General features: G+C 42.9%; 1 protein-coding gene across 6 annotated transcripts in view; it reads right to left on the bottom strand.

Annotated features, from left to right (window-relative positions):
* Positions 1-4082: 4082 nt before the first annotated feature.
* TMEM241 (transmembrane protein 241) overlaps positions 4083-21543 on the bottom strand; it is a 63042-nt gene continuing 45581 nt past the window's right edge. For 5 of the 6 annotated variants that reach the window (XM_027795162.2, XM_055800508.1, XM_055800504.1 and 2 more), the window contains 2 exons: positions 8248-8312; positions 4083-4767 (listed from right to left, as the gene is read on the bottom strand). In XM_027795162.2, coding sequence (XP_027650963.2) covers positions 4707-4767; positions 8248-8312 — 126 coding nt within the window. In that variant the 3' untranslated portion in view covers positions 4083-4706. The remainder of the gene's footprint in view (positions 4768-8247; positions 8313-21543) is intronic. The other variant, XM_055800507.1, reaches the window with a different exon arrangement.

The raw sequence follows: 21543 nt of genomic DNA, 5'->3' as shown, positions 1-21543 counted from the left end.
TCACACTGAGCCTTTTGCCTGGTTCACAGTAGCAGATGATCTGTTTGAAAGCTGTTCATTCAGCTTCTGCTCTGGGCAAGACAAATTTGCTACAGAGTTTTCTTCAACCCACCATCTCCTTTAGCTTACAGGCAAAACAAAGCTGGAAGAAACCTTTCCTCAGCACCCAGTACAGCTCCCAGCAACTCACTTTTCTCTAGTACTTAATAAAAGCATCCTTTTCAAAACGTGTCAAATATTGACATCATGTTTTTTGAATTCTTCAGATCTTCTTGTTTGAATGGGAAACAAGAATGTAAATATTTTTACACTCCTCCACCAACTCAGACATAGGTGTTAAAAAGAGCAATAATAAATCAGAACTCTATCCCTTACAAAGCATTTTAATAGGTCCGTTGCTTTTTTAAAAAAATAATTTAAAAAGCTCTTCCTATTGCTTTTTGCTACAGCCACTGGCTCTGCAGATTTTCAGCTTCAGTGTTAAACTGGCACTGAAAGATTGGCATAGATTCTCTTCCAACGCAAAGCACGAGCCACACAGCAATAAGCAATAATAGAATTGCTTCAGTGGTAAGCATCAGGTTCATTTAATTCATTTAATAACATTTTCTGCTGGAAGCTATGCCACAGCCTCCAGATCCAAAGATTGTTTTTGAAACAGCATCTCGCCTGCGTTTTAGTAACCCACTTGTAGTCAGCATCCAGCAGCTTTGCTGCTTCAGTCTTCTTTCGATGGCACTTGGCTTTAAGTAGAGGCTTTTTATCATGAAGGCCAGCCACACATGTGAGCCTGACTTTGCAGCATATAATACAAGCCTTTCCCCAAACCAATTACTTTGGGAGAAAAAAAAAAAAAAAAAAAGACATTTGGAAAATAAAAGTGTAAGCAAGACAAGATCAAAAGCGTATTACGTGATTCAGGACCATCTCTGTCAGAGCAGTTTAACCAAAACCAGTAGGTGTGAAAACGGCATGACAGGACAGTCTCCAGGGACCTGCTGCCTCTCAGAAAGACCAGCACACTCCCATTTCTCTCCCTAGTCTCACATGCCGACAGCCCAAGAACTGGGGAGTGTTCAGACTGTAAGTTCCTTAAATGGCAGATACTGATAAAACCAGAGGTTCTTCCACCATCGAGCTACAGACCCATTGCTTTGCATTCCAGCATTAATTGGTGTTGTGTCTTTGCAATGCAAAGGAACTCCTCCTTCCTCAGAGCTGTGTGTTTGTCACTTTGTATCTTTGACCTGAAAAAAGGTCAATTAGACATAAATAATCCACCCTTGCATATTCCTTTTCTAAATTACTGAACGTAACTATTCACTAGTCTTGCAAGAGCCATCTTGAACTTCTGAGGTTTTCTGCTTCCAAGATCATTACAGCAACCCTGAAGCGTGTTTTTAACCATGCAGTGTCCCTGCTTCCGAGGCAGGGCCAGATTAAAGATCAGGCTGTTGCTTCCTCAGGAAATCACATTTGCTCTGCCCCATCCCCTCCAGCCACCAGCCTCAGCAAGCGACCACTACCTTCCTGCCCTCCCCACGTTTCCCCTCCGCTGTGCTCACCTCCACGCCGGGGCTGTGTGCTGCCAGCACCAGGGAGCCCAGCCAGCGCCTCTCTGTGTGTCTTCTGCCCTGGGTGCTGCTGGTGGGAGCGCACCCTTTCCCAAGGGCAGTGGTGGGGAACCAGGGCCTTCCTGTGGGTGCCCACCCATGGCTCACCTTCAGATTTGTGTGGCAGGCCTGCTCCAAGCTGCCAGCTGAGATGCCGCCCTGGGGCTTTTGAACTGCTGCAGCTCTCCATCTCCAGGCTGAAACCTCCAGCCCAGCACACACGTGTTGACAAAGGCACCACTTGCTCCAACAGCCAGAAGCCCTCCAAAGGGCCTTCTGTCCACCCCCTGCCCTAGAGCGGGACCAACCCTCTGAATGCTCGCTGCTAGCAACGCTCCAGCAGCCCTTTGCTCACAGGCACACCCACGGGGGCAGCTGCCACAGTGGACCCCAGCTCTGCTATCATCTCTACCAAGGCCTGAGGAAGAAGGAAGCCAACCCATGCCTTTAGCACCTTGAGACAACTCTGAATATGCAAAGATGGATTTTGGAAGACCCTCGAGCTCCCCTTCCACCCTACTTTGGGTCTTCAGCAAGGCTGATGAGCCTCACGGTGGTCTGCAGGCATCATCCTCACCTGAAGTACATCAGGTTGGTTCAGAGGGTGCTTTTTCTTCCCAGCCATGCTTGACAGAGGAGCCCAACTCCACTGTTAACTCTGCTTCCTTGATTTGCTTATGTGGCAATCAATTTAAACCTGCAGTATTTTACTTACATCAAGCAGAGCCTTACAAATGCAAGCACATTGCACTAAGGCACAAAAATGAAAGCAGAAGCAAACAGCTCAGTGTTGTTTAATGCATGAAGTTACATAAAATGGTAGTGGACTTGCTATGCAAGGAGATTCAGCAGCTGCAGAGACTGATTTTGCCCAGAGCCCAGGCAACATAATGCCTGTTCCAGCCAAGCAACCTTCCTGCAGCCACCCCAAGCATGCCTTCTGCCACTACGATGCTACAGCAACCCTGGTTGCCGATTTGGCTACTGGCTTCCCACTGAGACCACCCACCAGACAGCAAATGGTTGTGCTGGGGTTTGGTACAGTGCTACGAACAGCACAGACACGAGAGAGCAAGAAAAAAATATCCAGCCTGCAGCCTACCCTTGAAAGTTATGCAAGAAGAGAGGTACACGATGAGCTTTTCCCACAGCAAAGGTTCCAGCTATGATTGCAAAACTTCAGCTATCACACAGGAACTCTTACATGAGGTCTCCTAGGGTCACTAGTCACTTCAAAATCAGCAGAAAGGTAGCATGGCAAGGATCCTATCATATTGCCACGTCTGGCTGGCAGAACTAGTTCTCTGTGAAAAGCCAGCATGCTGCAGCCATCACTCCCATCACTAGCTGAAATTACAGACAGGAAGGCCACGACGGTCCATGGCTGTGTCTTGACTCACCAGGCATGAGTATGGGCTCAACTCCCTGTGCCATAAGGCTCATGTTGGTTTCAGGACTAGTACTCAAGCTGAAGCACACGCTCCTTTCATGCTTGTCCCTCTCTCCTTTTTTCCCAAACCTGAGTTTTACCACCTGGCAAGAAAATGGCTCACTCCAAACTCAAGCCACACCGTGACCCAACATATGTGAACAACATACCAGTATAAACAGGCCTCTTGCAATTAATTGTAATAAGCGTAGGTACACCGCAGGCCAGAGTACTTCTCTGAATTCTCTTTTTTGAACTATAACATTTTTTTCTGAAAACTAATCTTTATGTAAAACTCCCCAGCCATAGAATTTGACTGCAATCCTTTATAAAATTTACCTTCTTTTTAAACTACGGTGTTTTATTTGAAGTTAAAATGTAGCCACACTTTAAAACCCAGGTGGTGGAATTTGTCAGTATGAAGCAGATATGCCTCCGCTACCTGTAGCCCTCTAAAAGCCATGTGTCCTTTCTAGACTAGTTTCCATCTACAGAGATAAGCACTTCCAGAGGGTCTTTCATATTAACACAGTAATCTATTAAGGAAGAATCATCTCTGTGAGAGCACCCCTCTCCTTCCATTGACTATGAAGGAAACTTTGTCAACTTAGGTTAAGGGGCTAACTTTAGGTATCTAACGTCACGGAAACAAATCCCTCTCCTCACTGAAGATTTGTTATCAAGCTCCTTTTACCACGTAGACCTTCCCCACGACATTATCAACTCATCATTTAATATTACTTTCACATAGATTGCTTTCCCAGGCACTAATATAGCAAGACTATGGCTGGTTTCTAACAGCCATTAAGCAACCATAAATGAAATTATTTTAAGAACTCTTGAGATTAATTGCCTTACACTCTTTATGACATTCATTCAAGGTTCATAATCTTTGTTGCCTCCTGCAATAATTTAAGAGACAAACCACTGCTGGGAACAGTACATGTTCCTCCACCCCCTCCAGCTGACAAATATTTGCAGAGTTCAAGAGAAATCTCAGAGAAATGGGAGAGGAAAAAAAATGCACAAAGAGCCATCACTACAGATATTAAGATTTATTGCTGATTTCCCCATTTTGCAAAGCTGTCAAACCACCGCTGTTCCAGAAGGGGATTACTTCCAGAAGCCCCATGGCCTCAGTCACCATGCCAGTTCAGACGACGTGACTACAGACCTGTGTGCAGCAGCTTGCTGCTTACAGAACAGTTGGAGACAAAATCCATCCTTCCTAATCCTGAATTCATGGCAGGATCTGGGCTTTGACATTGTTTGGTACAACCTGCTGTCAGCTTCCAACAAAAAACTGGCGGCATCCAGTGAGGAATGCTGCTTTTCCGGAGTTCAGTTCCCTGTGCAAGGAGCTGCTGCTGAGAGGTTCTCACACAGAGCCATCAGCATGAGGCACTGCTGTTTTTCCTTTACCACATCAATCAGAAATAGTTTGTCTTGTGCTTTGAGGCAAAGGCTCCTAACCATCCTGGCAGCTATGCTGCTCTCTTACCAGCACTATTAATAGCATAGTTGTTCTTTCTTAATAAAAAACCAAAAGGTCTCTTTCCTCATGTTTGGTTGCACTTCTTCATTCTTGCTGACGCGTTTTATTCATGGCAGGGTCTCTAGGCTGCAAGTCAGCTCTTTTCCAGCTGGTGAGATCTGGTTCCTCTTTATGTGCCTGTTCTTTCAGTGTAAACAAGCAAAGCTTCTCCAACTCCACTGATCACAAGGCTGTAAACAAAGTATACCACAAATTTAGCATCAGGCAAGTCCCTCTACTTGATACAATGCCAAACAGCACAACATTAAGACAAAGGCATTACTTTGTCTAAACATTGTTCAACCTAGAGACAGTAACCCAGGTGATTTTTTCATTCATCTTGCTAAGAAAAGGCTGAAACCAAAAATGTCTTATTTAACAGGTCTCATCAGAAACTACCCTTCCTATATTTTAGGGCTGATGGTATTAATGTGAAAATACACATAGAGAAATCTAGATAGAGAAGGTTGCACCTAGTTATGAGAATTGCTGCACACCCACACACCAGCAAGAATTGGAAAGGAAGGCAAGAGAGTTTGAACCTCATTAGGTTAATGATTCCCCCTTGCAATTTCTGTTTGTGTTCTGTCCTGAAAACTTGCCACTTGACAAAGTCAGGAAGAGATGTAAAGCCTAGGTTCTGGGGACTGATAAAATTGGGGAAAACAATTTTGCTCTGGGGACATCCCACTGGTCTAAGGAGGCTGAGAGAAATTAATGTGTCTGCTTCTCTTTGTGAGGAACCTGGTGAAAGAACCCACCCCAGACAAAATGGCACGTGTGCCCAAGTGCTTCCTTCCTGTGCTGCTCACAGCACAGTGGTGGCACTAATGCTCTTCTCCAAGACTCAGGCTAGAAGCAGGGCTCTGAATCAGGATGAATGGTTTTACAAACAAAACCATTCACTGAAATAAGCTACCAACCCACTCAATCCATGCAATAGTTAATCTCCAAATCTCCTCTGTTATCTGTCATAACTGACATACGATATCGATCATATCCTACTGAATATGGTAGGACACCGACTCTTCTCCCCTTTTATAACAGTGCAAAGTTAAAGTGTACTGACCTTTCATCTTAGCCTCATGGCTTAGTTAGCTTACGAAACAGAAAAGCTCCTTAATGAACTTTATAAACAGAACGAACTTCTGTTAAGTTCATTTGTAAGACAGCTTTTTTTTCCTTGGGGAAAAAAAACCCACATGTAAAGCCTGAAAGCTCTCTGGTCTGTAATAGCATTACATTCACTTAAATCTTTGCTTTGGTGAGCTGTTTTAAAAATCATATAATTGCCTTTGTTCCTGAGAGGAACAAACATTGTATAACAATACAGTATCTTACTATTACACAGTAAACAGCCCTGGAAAGTAGATGCTACAGACAGTCTGCAGACAGTCTGCAGAATGTCCAAAGACAGATAGCTTTGAGTGTGGAGTTACCAACAAGGAGCAAAGGGCTGTGAAGGCTGCAAGCTTTTCAAAAAGATCTAAAACACACGAGCCTGTTCACCTGTAATCACTAACAACCTCAGCACTTTTCTCTGGAGAGAGTTAACCCCGATGTCTTGCCTGGATTTCAGCCCCAGTTATAAACATACCCTCTACATTAATTCCTTTGGAAGCTAAGGCTGGATAATGTATTCTTTATCCTAAAGAAAAAACTCCACTGCATATAGACGACCTAAAACCAATAAAGCCTTAGATATTACTCATTTTTTTTCCTCATTTCTACAGTTGTGTTGTTTTCCACAAAATTTTAACGCAGACTTTGAAAAAGAAACCTCTCTCTGATGTATGCTTCTAAAGATTAGACTGGCAATTCTGTACAAGAGAGAGTACACTGCACAGCCTTGTTCTGTAAAAAGGTGCCTACACCTGAATTATTCTTTAATATCTTACGTCCTACATCAGAGAAGAACCCCTTTCTGAAGGACTTGAAATTTCAGGTATCCACATGCCCATGCAACCAAGATTACTAGGCCAATAGAAACCATCATCATGACTTCAAGATGAAGCAGAGCAAAATACATGGCTAAATGTCAAACCTTGATTTACCTTCAATTTACCATATGGCAAATCCTCCAGCTTCTGTTTATTGTGGGGTGACAGCTAACTGCATTTGCCCATCACTGAGAAATTAACGTATGATATTGTCCATGATAACGCTGGAGCAACACTAAAAACCACAGTGCTTAATGATCTCATGAGTGCTTTGCACCTGCTGTCATCTAACAAACTATTTCCAGAGGTTTGCTGATAAGCCAAGGCACTGCTGATGCACAAGCAGTAACAGAACTCAAATAAATAAATAAATGGAATGGTTACCTTTTTGAATTATGACAATCAAAGCATAACAGTGGCCCAAGGGCTAAAGCAAAGTTTCTTTTAAAGGTACCAATGTGTTAATCATTTATATTACTTTCAGTGCATATAGGGCATGTAGTATGTGTGCAGCTATATGGATCCATGTGCTCACATTAAAGCAAAGGTACACATGATTTTTTAGTGTATGTGTCAGTGAATACGTACATATTATGAAAGCCTACCTCTAGCACGCACATGACAGACCTGCACAAACATATGTAAAACATGATGAAGACTGGCAAGTTAATGGCCTAGGCTAGGAGTGTTGTAGATGAATCTATATTAGTTTAGCCTCTTACACACATAGGATACATAAATGTAATCCTAGAACTAAAAAAAATAATAATAATACACATTACTTATTTCAGTATATGAGATTACAAGTGCTTAACATATATATAGGGATGTATATTCACACATTTGTGCATGGGGCTAGTTTGAACTGAGATTCTCCTTCCTGTAACTTCTTTATCACACCTGGAAGAAGAATATGCTAATTCTATTCAGTGCAGAGCTGAATCTTTAGGATAGCAATCAAACTGTAAGGGGGGAAAAAAGGAAGTTTAAAGCTTTTCAAAAATAAACAGATTTTTATTTCCAATAACAAATCTGTCCTCAGAGATATATGCCAAACCCTGTATTTAGTTTTTATTTACATGGCAGAAGCATTTAGGAGCATCAGCCGTGGGCTGGGATTCCCTTTTACTGGGTGCTATACAAACACAGACCAAAAGCATGGTCTTTGTCCAAAGGCATTTGCACCCCAATCCTTTATATCACTACCTAAAAAATTAAGGTTAGATGATTTGTAATGTGTGGCCACACATCACAAAAGCCAGATACAGCTTCGGAAAAAGTTTATTATCATTATTTTGCTACTATTTTCATTTTATGCATTCACAGTACACACCGTGTTAGGGAAACTTGAATGCACTGTACTGGTTAAAAAGATGTTGTCACCAAACCATGACTCCTGTGTTTTATTCTCAATTCTGCCACTAATTTATAGCATGACTTTGAATGGGTCATTTATTTGCCTATTGCATCCATTTGTCTAGCTGTAAAACATGCTGAGTGAATTGCGGTGAGGCTTAATGTCCAAAATGTCCATGTTCTCCCACAGAGGCAGAAGAAACACTCTTGTATTTGTATTACTGTACTGCATCCATCATTGCACACCTGGTTCTCCTTACATGCAAAATATTACTGGCACTAATAAAACCTGACATTTAAAAAGTATTTCCACATGAAGCACTGTGTGGAAATTCATTTTTATTGTTAAGAAAAAAAGCTCATGTAGGCACTTACCAAGAAATCGTTAGTACATTGGCAGTCATGACAAAGAAGAACGGTGATAAACTAGCAGTGATAACCTGTTAAATTGAAAGGAAAAAACCCAACAACATTGTGAACCTGTGATACCACAAATGAAAACTGAAATACTTTTGCTGAAATTAGTTATCTGCAGGTGCAGAATTTTTTTTTTTTTTCTTCTTTGTTTTCTTAACCATTAGGTGCAGTACTTGAAATAGATAGTCAATGAACAGGGGAAATCCAATGAGCATATGTTAAACAGTGAGACATTGTTAAATATCGAGCTTCCACTCCTGCCCAACCGTACTCCTGATGTGCACACACAGACTACATAAGGGCACCTCCTTACCCCTCTGGTGCATGGGAGGTAGGCCAGAAACAGCAGAAAAAGACCCAACAGAGAGGGACACAAGAGCTATGCGGCCAGCTTAGGGCAGGAACCTGGCTGTGCAGCATTGCTGGGAAAGCACATGCAGAACATGCTGCTCGTGAGGCTGGGAAACCAATGGAGAAAACAGCATGACAGTCACACATCGCAGTTCAGTTTTGACTCCTACAGAACCCGGGACACAGCAAAGGCAGGGCAGGGAACCAGAGCAGAGGGTACCTTATCACACACACCCCAGCTGCCCTGGCCTGGAAACCTGCTAGCTTTTATTTGCTAACAGCAGGCTGGGGAGAGCAGTCAGATTCCAGGCTTGAAGCGCCATATATTTCTGAGGAGAATGAGAGCTTGAAATGTGTTTGTGGGTATAGAAAAGCTAAAAAAAGGAATAGGGTTTGGGGTAAAGCACAACGCAACTTCAGCAGGTTTATATTACAAATCTTTCATTACACCAAGGTGCCCTGGGCAGAGAAGCTGAGGCAAATGACTTTATACTTTCATAGTACTGATCCCAGGAACAGCCAGGTCCTGACATACAATGGTTTGTAACAGATCCCTGCCTCAACAGCTACGGAGCTACCACATCTGCAGCCTGCATGCAGTTTTGGACATTTTGTTGCCAGATGGATAATGTAAAATGGAAAGAGTTCAGAGAACAGTGACAGAGTCATTACATGGAAGGATTGATTTTCAGTCAACAGTTAGGATAAGCAATGCCTGTGGGAAAGGAAGACTTGGTAGTGATTTACACATTGGGAAACACAAGCACTGAGGAATGAAAGGAACTATTTAGGATAATACAAAATTGCCCAAGGAAAAGGATGAAATTAAGAAACAAAACATTTAAACAATTATCAGTTAAGATTTCCTAATCGTTGTTTGTCTAGTTGGACTCCCAGGGGAGAGAGCAGAAACTTCATTCCGTAATCTATTACTTGTTAAAACCCTACTACATGTGCAGTAGGGAAGAAAATGCCATTTTAGAGTAGACTCTGTGCACCAGAGCTTGCACTGACAGTTTGTTAGTTGATACCCACTACATCGGTTACGGCCGCATTTTAAAAGGCAGGTTCTGAATCTGCCTGGAGTGTAATCAGTGCAGGATCACAAGCAGCAGCGGATGAAGAAGAGATGGCCGTACATCACTTCTCCAGCCCCACTCTAACAGTTAGCTGGACAGAGGACAATAATCTTAACCTGGCAGTGAGACCTCGCAATGGCAGCAAGCATGACACAGGAGTGGTGGTACTCGATGGGGATTATACAGTGAGTAACTCCTCTGGCTTATTTGGGGATGTTCTCTACTTCAGGGAGATTCAGGCATACAGATTTCTTTTTTCTTCCTAGACATTACAATAAATCACACCCTGACTGTTCTCCATTTGCCTATAGCACAGACATCTTGCAGAGGGAATAAGGCAGCAGATGGACTTGATCCAGGAGGGATACCACAAGACTGCAGATCCACTCCATGCCTGCACAGCAATCAGCTGCTGTTATCAATACAACCACAGACATACCTCCTGATACAAACTATTAATTTATCTGACTTAATCATTTGCATGCTGCTTATCACAGCAGTGTACAACATGGGCAATGCAGTAAAGCTTGAAGCTAACTGAAAACATGAGCTCCCACTCTGGAGGACAAACAAACCTACATACCAGCCCTACTCCTACAGCCTTGTATGTACACACACAAGCAAACATATGATTATGTAGATGCAGCCAAAACAGACTGACAGAAGAGAAGGAGAAGTCACAAACTGGGAGTTACTCTTCAAAACTCAAGAAGATGATATTGCAACTGTCCACATTCAGGTCACACCTTGGCCTGTCTCAATGATAGTCATTTGCAGCCACAGAGAGCTGACACCTACTCCAAACAGTGGAAGCCAACCATGCAGGAGCTGAATCTTTCATGGATTTTACTTAAATACAGCTCCTATGATAGATATCCGTCAGTTCAACTGCAGTGCTCTAAACAAATATCCAGATCTTGTTCTAGCAGTCTGGGTTCTCCCTTTACACACTGTGCAGCAGCTGCACCGAGCTACAGGAACTATTTCTCATTTACATCCGTGTGAATGATTTTAGAAATAACTGCCCTGAACTTATATCCAGACAAATATTCTGGCAGGAGTCTATTATAGACCACCCAGCCAGGATAAAGAGGCAGATGGAATATTCTACAAGCAGCTGGGAGAAGTCTCATGATGGCTAGCCCTCGTTCTTGTGGGGGACTTTGACTTACTGGGTATCTGCTGGAAATACAACACAGTGGAGAGTAAACAGTCCAGGAGGTTTCTGGAGTGTGTGGAAGTTGGTAACTCCCTGACAGAGCCAGTGAGGGAGCCAGCCAGGGGAGATGCCCCGCTGGACCTGCTGTTTACAAACGGGGCAGGGAAGGACTGGTGGGTGATGTGGTGGTCAGGAAACATCTTGGGCATAGCAATCGTGAGATGATAAGAGTTTTTTGATTCTCAGAGAAGCAAGGAGGGAGGTCAGCAGAACCCACTGCCTTGGACTTCCAGGGGGCAGACTGCGGCCTGTTTAGGAGACTGGTTGACAGAGTCCCTTGGGAGGCAGCCCTGGACGGCCAAGGGGTCCAGGAAGGCTGGACATTCTTCAAGAAGGAAAGCTTAAAGGTGCAGGAGCAGGCTGTCCCCATGTGCTGAAAGACAAGCTGGCAGGGAAGAAGACCAGCCTGGCTGAACAGAGAGCTTCAGCTGGAGCTCAGGGAACAAAGGAGAGTTCGCCACCTTTGGAAGAAGGGGCAGGCAACGCAGGAGGACTATAAGGATGTCTCAGGGCTACGCAGGGAGAAAATTAGAAAGGAGAAAGCCCAGCCGGAACTCAGGCTGGCCACGGCTGCAAAAGGTAACAAAAAATATTTTACAAATACATTAGAAACAAAAGGAGGGCCAAGGACAATCTGCATCCTTTATTGCACGCAGGGGGGGAACATGGCCACAAAGGCTGAGGGAAAGGCTGAGGTACTCGGTGCTTTCTTTGCCTCAGTCTGTAATAGCAAGACCAGCTTCCCTCTGGCTGCTCGGCCCCCTGGGCTGGAAGGCAGGGACAAGGAGCAGAACAAAGTCCCCACAGTCCGGGAGGAAACGGTCAGTGACCGGCTGCTCCACTTGGACACGCACAAGTCTATGGCGCCGGGTGGGATCCACCCCGGGGTACTGGGGAGCTGGCAGAGGAGCTTGCCAAACTGCTCTCCATCATTTATCAACAGTCCTGGCAAACTGGGAGGTCCCAGAAGGCTGGAGGTCAGCCAGTGTGATGCCCAGCTACAAGAAGGGCAGGAAGGAGAATCTGGGAAACTACAGGCCTGTCAGCCTGACCTGCCAGGGCAGGTTATGGAGCAGGTCATCCTGAACACCATCACGTGGCATGTCAGGACACCCGGGCGATCAGGCCCAGCCAGCGTGGGGTTATGAAAGGCAGGTCCTGCTTGATGAACCTGATCTCCTTCTATGACAAGATGACCCACCTAGCGGATGAGGGAAAGGCTGTGGATGTGTCTCCCTGGACCTTAGTAAAGCCCTTGACACCATCTCCCACAGCATCCTCCTGGAGAAACTGGGTGCCCATGGCTTGGGCAGGCGTACTCTGTGCTGGGTTAAAAGCTGGCTGGCTGGCCGAGCCCAGCTGGTGGTGAATGGAGTCACATCCAGCCGGGGACTGGTCACAAGTGGTGTTCCCCAGGGCTCAGTGCTGGGGCCAGTGCTGTTTAGTATCTTTATCGATGATCCGGACAAGGGGATCGAGTGCCCCCTCAGTAAGTTTGCAGGTGACACCAAGTTGTGGGGGAGGGTTGACCTGCCGGAGGGCAGGCAGGCTCTGCAGAGGGATCTGGACAGGCTGGACCGATGGGACAAGGCCAACTGTTTGAGGTGCAGCCAGGCCCAGTGCCGGGCCCTGCCCCTGGGTCACACCAGCCCCACGCAGCGCTACAGGCTGGGGCAGAGCGGCTGGGAAGCGCCTGGTGGGAAAGGGCCTGGGGGTGCTGGTCAACAGCCAGCTGGACATGAGCCAGCAGTGTGCCCAGGGGGCCAAGGTGGCCATCAGTGTCCTGGCTTGTATCAGAGACAGTGTGGCCAGCAGGACAAGGGAGGTGATTGTCCCCCTGTGCTCAGCACTGGTGAGGCCGCACCTCGAATGCTGGGTTCGGTTTGGGCCCCTCACTACAAGGAGGGCATAGAGGTGCTGGAGCGTGTCCAGAGACGGGCAACGGGTCTGGTGAAGGGTCTGGAGCACAAGTCTTACAAGGAGCGGCTGAGGGAACTGGGGTTGTTCAGCCTGGGGACGAGGAGACTTAGGGGGGACTTTATTGCTCTCTACAACTCCCTGACAGGAGGCTGTGGGCAGGTGCGGGTCAGTCTCTTCCCCCAGGCAACAAGCAACAGAACAAGAGGAAACAGACTCACGTTGCACCAGGGGAGGTTTAGGTTGGATATTAGGAAAGATTTCTTCACTGAAAGGGTGGCCAAGCATTGGAACAAGCTATTCAGGAAGGTGGTGGAATCACCATCCCTGGAGATGTTTAAAAAATGCGTAGATGTGGTGATTAGGGCCATGGTTCAGTGATGGACTTGGCAGACCTGGGTTAATTGTTGGACCTGATGATCTTAACGGCCTTTTCCAACATAAATGATTCTGTGATTCTATGGTTCCATCTTAGGCTAATGCTAATTTATTACATAAAGATACACAATATTCATTACTGACCATGTAAACAGGAACTAATGAAGGATGGCAGCTCTGGTATCTACAGAGCATTCTTTTCTTGATGCTGTTCTCCTGAAAGAAACTGAAGTGCTGTATTTGAGAAGTGACACAAGTTAAAGTTATGTCACCCACTCCCTTGCAGAGTCCTGTTTATTAGAAACTTGAGAGAAGGCCAATAGCAAAGAAATAGGCATTTAAGAACCCTTCCAAAAACAGGCCTTATCAAAAACAATACACCATTCTACTGCAATCATCCCAAACCTCTGCAAAAATGCAGGCTGTAGCCTTTTGGACTATTACAGCAGAACACTGTTGTATTTTTGAAAAATTATGTAAGAGTCTCTCAGTGCCAAGGAAAAACAAAATGTGGGTTGGAAGAGCACATGAAGTAAGCATGTGTAAGAAAAAAAACAAAACCAAAACAAAAGGAAAACACATTGTTTAAATGTCCACCTTTGATTGTTTAGCTAGAAGAGGAATACATTTAAAAATTAAAAAACAAGTTTTCAGGGAAGCTAACCATATAATTTATTCCAGAGGAATAATCTAAAGTCTAGGGACATAGTTTAGAAGGAAATCTTCTTTTAAGTACATTTCAACATTTTCTGAAGTGTTTTAAATGCATATTTAGTTTTAAAAAATCCTACCTACATCGATGTTTTGAATGTCTTTTAAAAAACCCAACACGTTAAGTGCCGTAATCTTTCTTCACTTTAAAGGTCACAGTTGTCCTCCTAGGCATTCAAATGCCTTAGGAAAAGGAATGAGCTTGCAAGACAGAAGAAAGCAAGTAAAAGGGCAAACTGAAGTTAATGATTTCCAAATATATTTTGGTGCTGAATGTTTTAAACTAGGAGGTGGAAAGGAAAAATTTAGTTAGTTATAACCAGCATATTTTGAACAAAGTTCCCCAAGATTTTGTCATACAGTCACTAATTCTACCAAATGATACAGACTGGATGGTTGAACCCCAACAGTTTTAGGAACATAGGAACATACACTCTGCCTACATACTTGCTTAAAGGTACTGTGACCAGACAGTACTGCAAAAGCTATGTTAAAAAACATTCATACCATGAACATTTCTACAAAATTCTGACACAGCTTTCAGTGATTAGGAAAAAAATCCAAGTGTAGCATCATTTAACAAAACATTTCCATGTGAGCTGAAATTGTTCCTGAGAAATCATTTCAAACCCTTCCTTGCACACAAAAAAAAAAAAAAAAAAAAAAAGAAAAAATACTGTTTTTTACAATAAATCACTCTAATGTGTCACTCCATTGTACCGTGGAAACAAGACCTATTGAAAGAAACACTTTATTAACATCTATTTGCCTTCATCTCAACTATTTCTATAGTTCCAATCATTGAGCGATTTACAAGTAATTTTAGAAATAAACAAAAATCTTGGTATTTCAGACCATGTCTATTATCTCAATCAAACACAGTTTCTAGCTCTTTACAATGTGTATCAGCGTTGAAGGAAATAAGTATGCCCTTGTGATGGATATCTACCTGGGACGAGGCCAGTGCCTAGGAGGAGAGTGGGCTAATCTCCTCCACTGCTGGAGGACATAACTTGCAGAAATCCATCAGCTCAGCCCAACTTACCCTAGATGAAACAGCTTCTAATGTAATGCAGATAGCCTGCTTGAGCTAGGACTGCAGATCCCACCAGGAAGGAGAAGAAAGTTTAGAGCAGCATCACCTCAAGCACAGGGAGAATGCTGCAGGACTGCTGGAACAAAGACTGGACCTGAATAGTTAGGTAACAAAACAGAACAGACAGTACTTCTTTACATAAATACATAAAGTACAGGGAATAAACAGGAATCAGCAGAGAAAAAAGAGGGCAACCCAGCCCTGTGGCTCGATTATGCCACAGAGAAGGGTCTTAAAACAGCATCTTTTTATGAGTTTGTACCAGAAGTGGGGTTGGACCCACCTAGAAGGGGTGGGACAGCACAGAAATACATTTACTCATCACCTACAACCTGGTCCTTAAAGAGGGAAACAAAGCTTGTGAGATCCTTGCTCCAGTTTCTAAACAGAAGCGACATATTTCAAGGAGATTCAGTGACAGGGAAGACCTGCTCATTGTAAACACCGAAACAGAAACAGACAAGGCTGAACTCACTGTACATAATGACCATGGACATCTGAAAGCCCTGGGGTTTGTGCACCAGAGAAATCATGACCATCAAAGATAACTCATCAGAGGTTGATAAGGCATGAACTATGGTACAGCTTTAAGGAAGGACCATGAGGAATCACTTAGGAGGAAAAAAGTCTGTGTTTCCTCAGTGGTGAAATGCCTGTCTGAAAGGCTAAGCTTTAGGTACTAGTATATTGAAGCCTGGCAAAGCAGAGGGATGTGGGGCTCCAGTGTATTAACACACAAGAAGTGGGACAGTCAGAGGTTTCAAACTTCTTGGTTAGAAGAAATTCCCAGATTCAGTTCCTCACATAAAAGGGTGAAAACTTCAAGCATTCCCATCATTCTGGGAACCAAATACAGGCCTGGATTCCATACAACATCCTGCACACATGTCATTTACATTTAAGAAGATGTTCTGAAGGACAACGCAGTGCCCAACTTCAGGATCCAAAGAGAAGAAGGGAGTCAATTCCACAGGTCCAAAGTTTGCTCCTTATCAGGCTGAATTACTGGCAACAAGAAAAATTATGACATAGTTGAAGTGCTGGGTAACAGGCTAAGATCGATAAAGCAGACGTATCCTAATGTGTGGAAGAACTTGTTGCACACTGGGGACAAATCCAGCACCTAAAAGCACTCTTGCACAGGTAAAAAGGAGGCATAGGAAAGAATGTGCTCTCATGCACCTGCATCTGTAAATTTGCTTTAGTAATTCAGGAGTGGAGGGAGGCACTATTAACACTAGCTTTAAAGAGTTCCCAAGGAACTTTGATAGACAGACCACTACACAACTCATGACATGAATGATCTCCTCCTTTCTCCTCTAACCAAATTATGATCAGACAAGAAAAAATGTTCAGAAGAGACAGCAAAATTTGTTTCATAAAAGTTGTTTTAAAAAATTAGAAAAAAAAGAGAAAATAATTTGAAATTATAAATTAATTTAGAATTAGAAATTGATTTAGTATAACAGATAACAGAACAAAGACCGGAGAATTCTTTGCTGAAGGATCTTAAGAACAGGCAAGGTCACTGCTGAGCCAGCTTCCCTATTGGATCTATTTCTTGACCACAAAACATCAGAAAATTCTGGTAATTCTGACATGTGTCTTGAAGACAGGAAGTGACATCCTAAGGGTTCCCGGTACTTGAAAAAGCAGAAACGTTGATCCTGGGAGATACAGAAATGCGAGATTTTGCATTCTGTGCTGCCTTGTCTTCTCTGCAGACCAGCTGTGGTTTTCCCACAGCCTCTACAGTGTCAATCTTGATCAGTTCAAACCAGCCAGCACCGGCTAGATAAATGCGTCATTCTTGACGAAGCTGACATTGATCCCTTCCATCCCTGACTTCACAATTACTTTAGAGAAAGATTTTTCAAGATGTAAAATCTGGCTGTACATTTTGAATATCTAGCATTTTTGAGATATTCAGGAACATGTTTATATAGCCAAGAACATGGATGAGGACATTTTCAAAATTTAGATTCCTATTTAACCTTCCTATCTGGAATGGAAAGATATGGGGGATTTAGTCCAGACATGACCATGATTTGTTAATATTACAAGTATTTTTGTACATACCATATAAAAAGTATGTTTCCTCTCATTCAGTGTTAAACTGTTAGAAAGTTAAATGTCATAGTTCTTGTAAGTGAACACAGAATACTTTACAAAAGTTTTCCTTAGTTTGTGTACACAGAGTCAATCCTTGTAATCTCACTTTCCCAAACTGCCAAAACCTTGGTCCTTACAAAAATGCATCTTTTTTCCAAAGACAGTGTTTTGAAATGGCTCATCAAGTTCACTCACTGTTCAAAATAAATCATTCTATTTATCATGAGGTCATCTTCTCAAAATATCAGGAAAAAGCTTCTGATGTACATAACCTTTGTTTTCATTCTACTGGTGGAATTAAAGCAATGCCAAACTCTTTATAGATATAATACTTGTTTTGTCCCTCTTCTGCATGTTTTAACCAGCTGCTAAGATAATCATAAAAAATCGCCAGGGAAATGGATCACTGTTACTGCCACTGAAAAGAGCTACATCAAGATAATCCAGTACTACCAAAAAGGCAAAAATGACAGCAGGCAAACATGAGTAACAGCACATACTCTTCTGTTTCTTGAGGGAGGGCCACTGAAACAATTCCCCAGATTTCAGAGTTATCACTCTTTTGTATATATGTCTACCTGACAGTAAGCATTGTTCATACATGCACACAAAATCTTGTGTCAGGTATGGAGTTGTAGTAAAAGTTAAACAAAAATCTTCAGAACAGAAAAAAAGGAACAGTTAATCTTTTTCTGTATTCTTTAATTCACATGAATTTTCTAAGCTATTAACACCACTCCTTATTTACATACATTCTTCATCTCCGCTGGGCTACAAGCCATTTCTATCTAGCTCTCTTCTGCTTCGTTACATCCATATTTAAGGCAACCAAACATTGCTAAGTGGGTAACTTCTCTGCACCTTTGCAAGAATACTTCGATTCTGAGAGATCCAGCAGCTACAGAAACAGATGCACAAGGCATTGCCTAGGATAGCCCAATACATGGAAGAACACTGAGGGACCTGGATCTCTGCTGGTTAAACCCTGACTAAAGTGGTCCAGTGTGTACTGACAAGCCTTTTTGAAGCAACCCAGCCTTGAGAGAAGATCTTCATGGGGCAGGTGCTGACTGTGAAGTTTCACAAGCTGCAGAAAGTCAGCAACGCACAATGAAAGGCACCAATGATCACCAGTAAGCTCACAGATTGTGGAAGGGTGGTACCGTCACTGGAAACCTGCTATAAGTCGGCAGCAAAAATTCCTGCTAAAAATTACAAACATCGTACACATCCTCCCTCACAGGAAAGACAGGACAGGACTAAAACTAAATTCAGGTACACCCAGATTCCTTGCAAACTGGGTGGGGAAGACATGGAGAAAAAACAAGAATATACTCTTTTTCTCCCATGGTCTACAATCAAAATAAAGCGCTGTTAACAGCTGCAGATACTGTGCACAGGAGGTCTCTTCCATCCTGCCCAGTATCTGAACGAATCATGCACACAGAACCAGACCAAAATTAAACTAGCATTAACTGTTTAATTTCAGGTCAGCTTTGGGGATGATCTACCACAAAAAGAAAAACTTCCCCGGAAGCTTTTAAGCACACTGCCTATTGCAATGAGAAGGCTTTCTGTGCAGTCTGGATCAATTCTAGAAGCTCAAAAGCGTCTTGTAAACCATCTTCAAAGTGCCAAAGCCAATCTCTGGTTAAAAGTGATACAGCAAATGCAGGCAAAATTCCTCCAACCAACTGTCCTGGAAAGTCTCTTTCCCCTAGATGCTGATTCAGTTGCATTAATCAACATTAATCAACAACCTGTCAGTTTTCAATTTTGTTCTGAGGGTCTGTTGTTACCAACTGAAAGACAACACAGAATCTGCTGTTTAACCTAATGGCTTCAGGTGATAATGCAGCTCCCTGAAGGAGCTCTACTAATAAATCCACCAAGAAGGAAGGATTTTAAGCAGACACACAGCTTTTCCCAAAGAAAAGTAATGAAGCTTTAGCCTTGAACCACCAAAACAATGGCTCTTCCCAAAAGAAACAGCAATACCATAATCCTGCCTGAAAAGCTGAGCAGCCCAAATATGGGAAAGAAACAATCCAAAGTGAAATACGATGGAGAAAGAGGGAAAGCAAAACAGGTTTCATTTGCAATCTGCTCATTAGTTTGAAGGTAACTTGAGCATGTCTACTGCATTCCCCTCACAGCCTGACCAAAGTGCAGACCTGCCCTAAGGGTTTTCATTCCCTGACAGACTTAACTGGAGACTGTCAGTCTATGAAATCAGTAAACAGTGCAATGAGCTTGTGCATTGCAGCATACTTAGGTCCACATTGATCATAGGTGGACTCTGCTCAGCTCTCCTGAAGGAAGAAAACCCTTTAACCCTCCCCAATGCACATGTTGTTACTTAAAGGATAGCCTGGTGATGCTGGCACCATGGCAACAGTGGCACTATGGCAACAGTGACAGCATCAGCAACTTCATGATCCACACAGCTTTGATCCAGCCACGCAGAAGTTTTACCAGCTGCTGTAAATGTCTTTGAGATCCTTTATTTCATATTTGCCTAAATGCCTGCACAGATCTCCAGCTTCCCTAAAGCAGATTTTTATCACAGGACATTTTGGTCCCTCTCTTCTGCTCATTCCTTATATTTTATTCCTCTATTTTTTAAGCATTATTAAAACAATAATGGTAAATAGTTTGGGTAGGTCTCTTCTCCCAGGTAACAAGTGACAGGACAAGAGGAAACAGCCTCAAGTTGCACCAGGGGAGGTTTAGACTGGAGATTATGAAAAATCTCTTCACTGAAAGGGTGGTCAAGCATTAGAAGAGGCTGCCCAGGGAGGCAGTGGAATCACCATCCCTGGAGGTGTTTAAAAAACATGTAGATGGGGTGCTTAGAGACATGGTGTAGTGGTGGACTTGGCAGACCTGGGTTAGACCTAATGATCTTAACGGTCTTTTCCAACATAAATGATTCTAAATTCTAGGGGTTCTTTAAGAACACAATTACTTCTGTGTATTGTGACACAAAAGCTGCCAGTGTTTAAACATGCCTTAGCAGTAACAGTCATATGCCTAATGATACTCATAAAACTTGATAAGATAACAATAAATGAAAAACTTCTAGTGCAAATGAATCTATCTGGTTTCATAGCAAATAACTTCTGACCCATCTTAAAATCATCTACACGTTGTGCTTAAAACATAAAACATACTAAAAAAATGAGGGAGAGGGTAGATCAAATGACAAACACAATTAGCAACCTGCCTTCTAAAATGTTTTCAGAACAGAAGCAGTATAAATGCTCACCTCTAGCAAATTCATCAGAAATTTTAAGGTGTTTTTTTTTTTACCTTATCAGTGCTCAAACCAATAATATCTGTATTACGGAGGAGTACTTCTATTCATCAGCTTTTCAATTGCTATAAGAAAGGAGATTTCTTAATTATCTCTCATATGCATTTAAGAAGGCAGATAATCCTCTGCATTTCTATGGTTAAATACTTGTATGCAGCTCCATTATTTAGAGAATAAGGTATCCATCTTCTACTTTCTATTGCATTTATGAAGATTCTTGTCAGTGCTGCTTTTCATACGTTCTTTTAGTTTCCAGGATACAATGACCAATACAACCAAGATGCTGATCCTGGGAGGGCAAGACTGAAGCAATAGGTGGTTGTATCAGCTTCCTTAAAGTCATTCAGCATCTTGTCTGATCACATTAATACACTGTCAAGGATTAATGTGCAATCCTTTCAGATTAATAGGCTACAGTAACTATTTTTCTAACCCAGAGCATCATGTGAATGCCAAAATAATAGCTGAATTGTGGTTGAATTCAGCATGCTTTTATTCCTCATAAGACAAAGGTAGCCAGGCTATTGTTCCTGCACTGTATGCATCTCATTAGCAGTTTGGCTGCAGGAGAAAATGAGCGATTAGGGGATATTGAAGCTGCGGTTACTAGGTCATTCTGGGACCCAGCTGTGTGCCCAGCCCCACCCTGCAATGGAGAAAAGGCTCAGAAAAGTCCAACTGCCTCTTGCCTCTGAATCACTTCTGGAGAATCCTCAGCCTTCACCTCTTTAAGGTATGTGGCACCTGTTTTACAGCTTTCAGCTATACGAGTATTTAATGCACGCAGCTAATGGATGTCCTTTCTGATTCTTGGCAATACCTTAATTTCCTTGCTTCTGCACTGTCCCTTTCTGTTTTTTAAACCTTATAAGAGCCACCACAAAGAAAGGTACAGTAACAGTCTATGTTGCAGAGACACCTTCCAATGGTTAAGTATAGAAAGTAAAGGATATGCGGGTTACTGATTGTGATAAACAGGATTTGTGTAAGAAATTTCTCCTCTAATGAGAAACAGGATATCATGGTCATATTTACAATAGTTAGATATGAACAAGACAAGACTCTTTTCAGAAAG

Source organism: Falco peregrinus, chromosome 3 (genome assembly GCF_023634155.1).
Source record: "Falco peregrinus isolate bFalPer1 chromosome 3, bFalPer1.pri, whole genome shotgun sequence".
NCBI classification, from domain to species: Eukaryota; Metazoa; Chordata; class Aves; order Falconiformes; family Falconidae; genus Falco; species Falco peregrinus.
The sequence above is the reverse complement of the archived record's forward strand: the minus strand, read 5'-3'. Positions and strand labels throughout refer to the sequence as shown.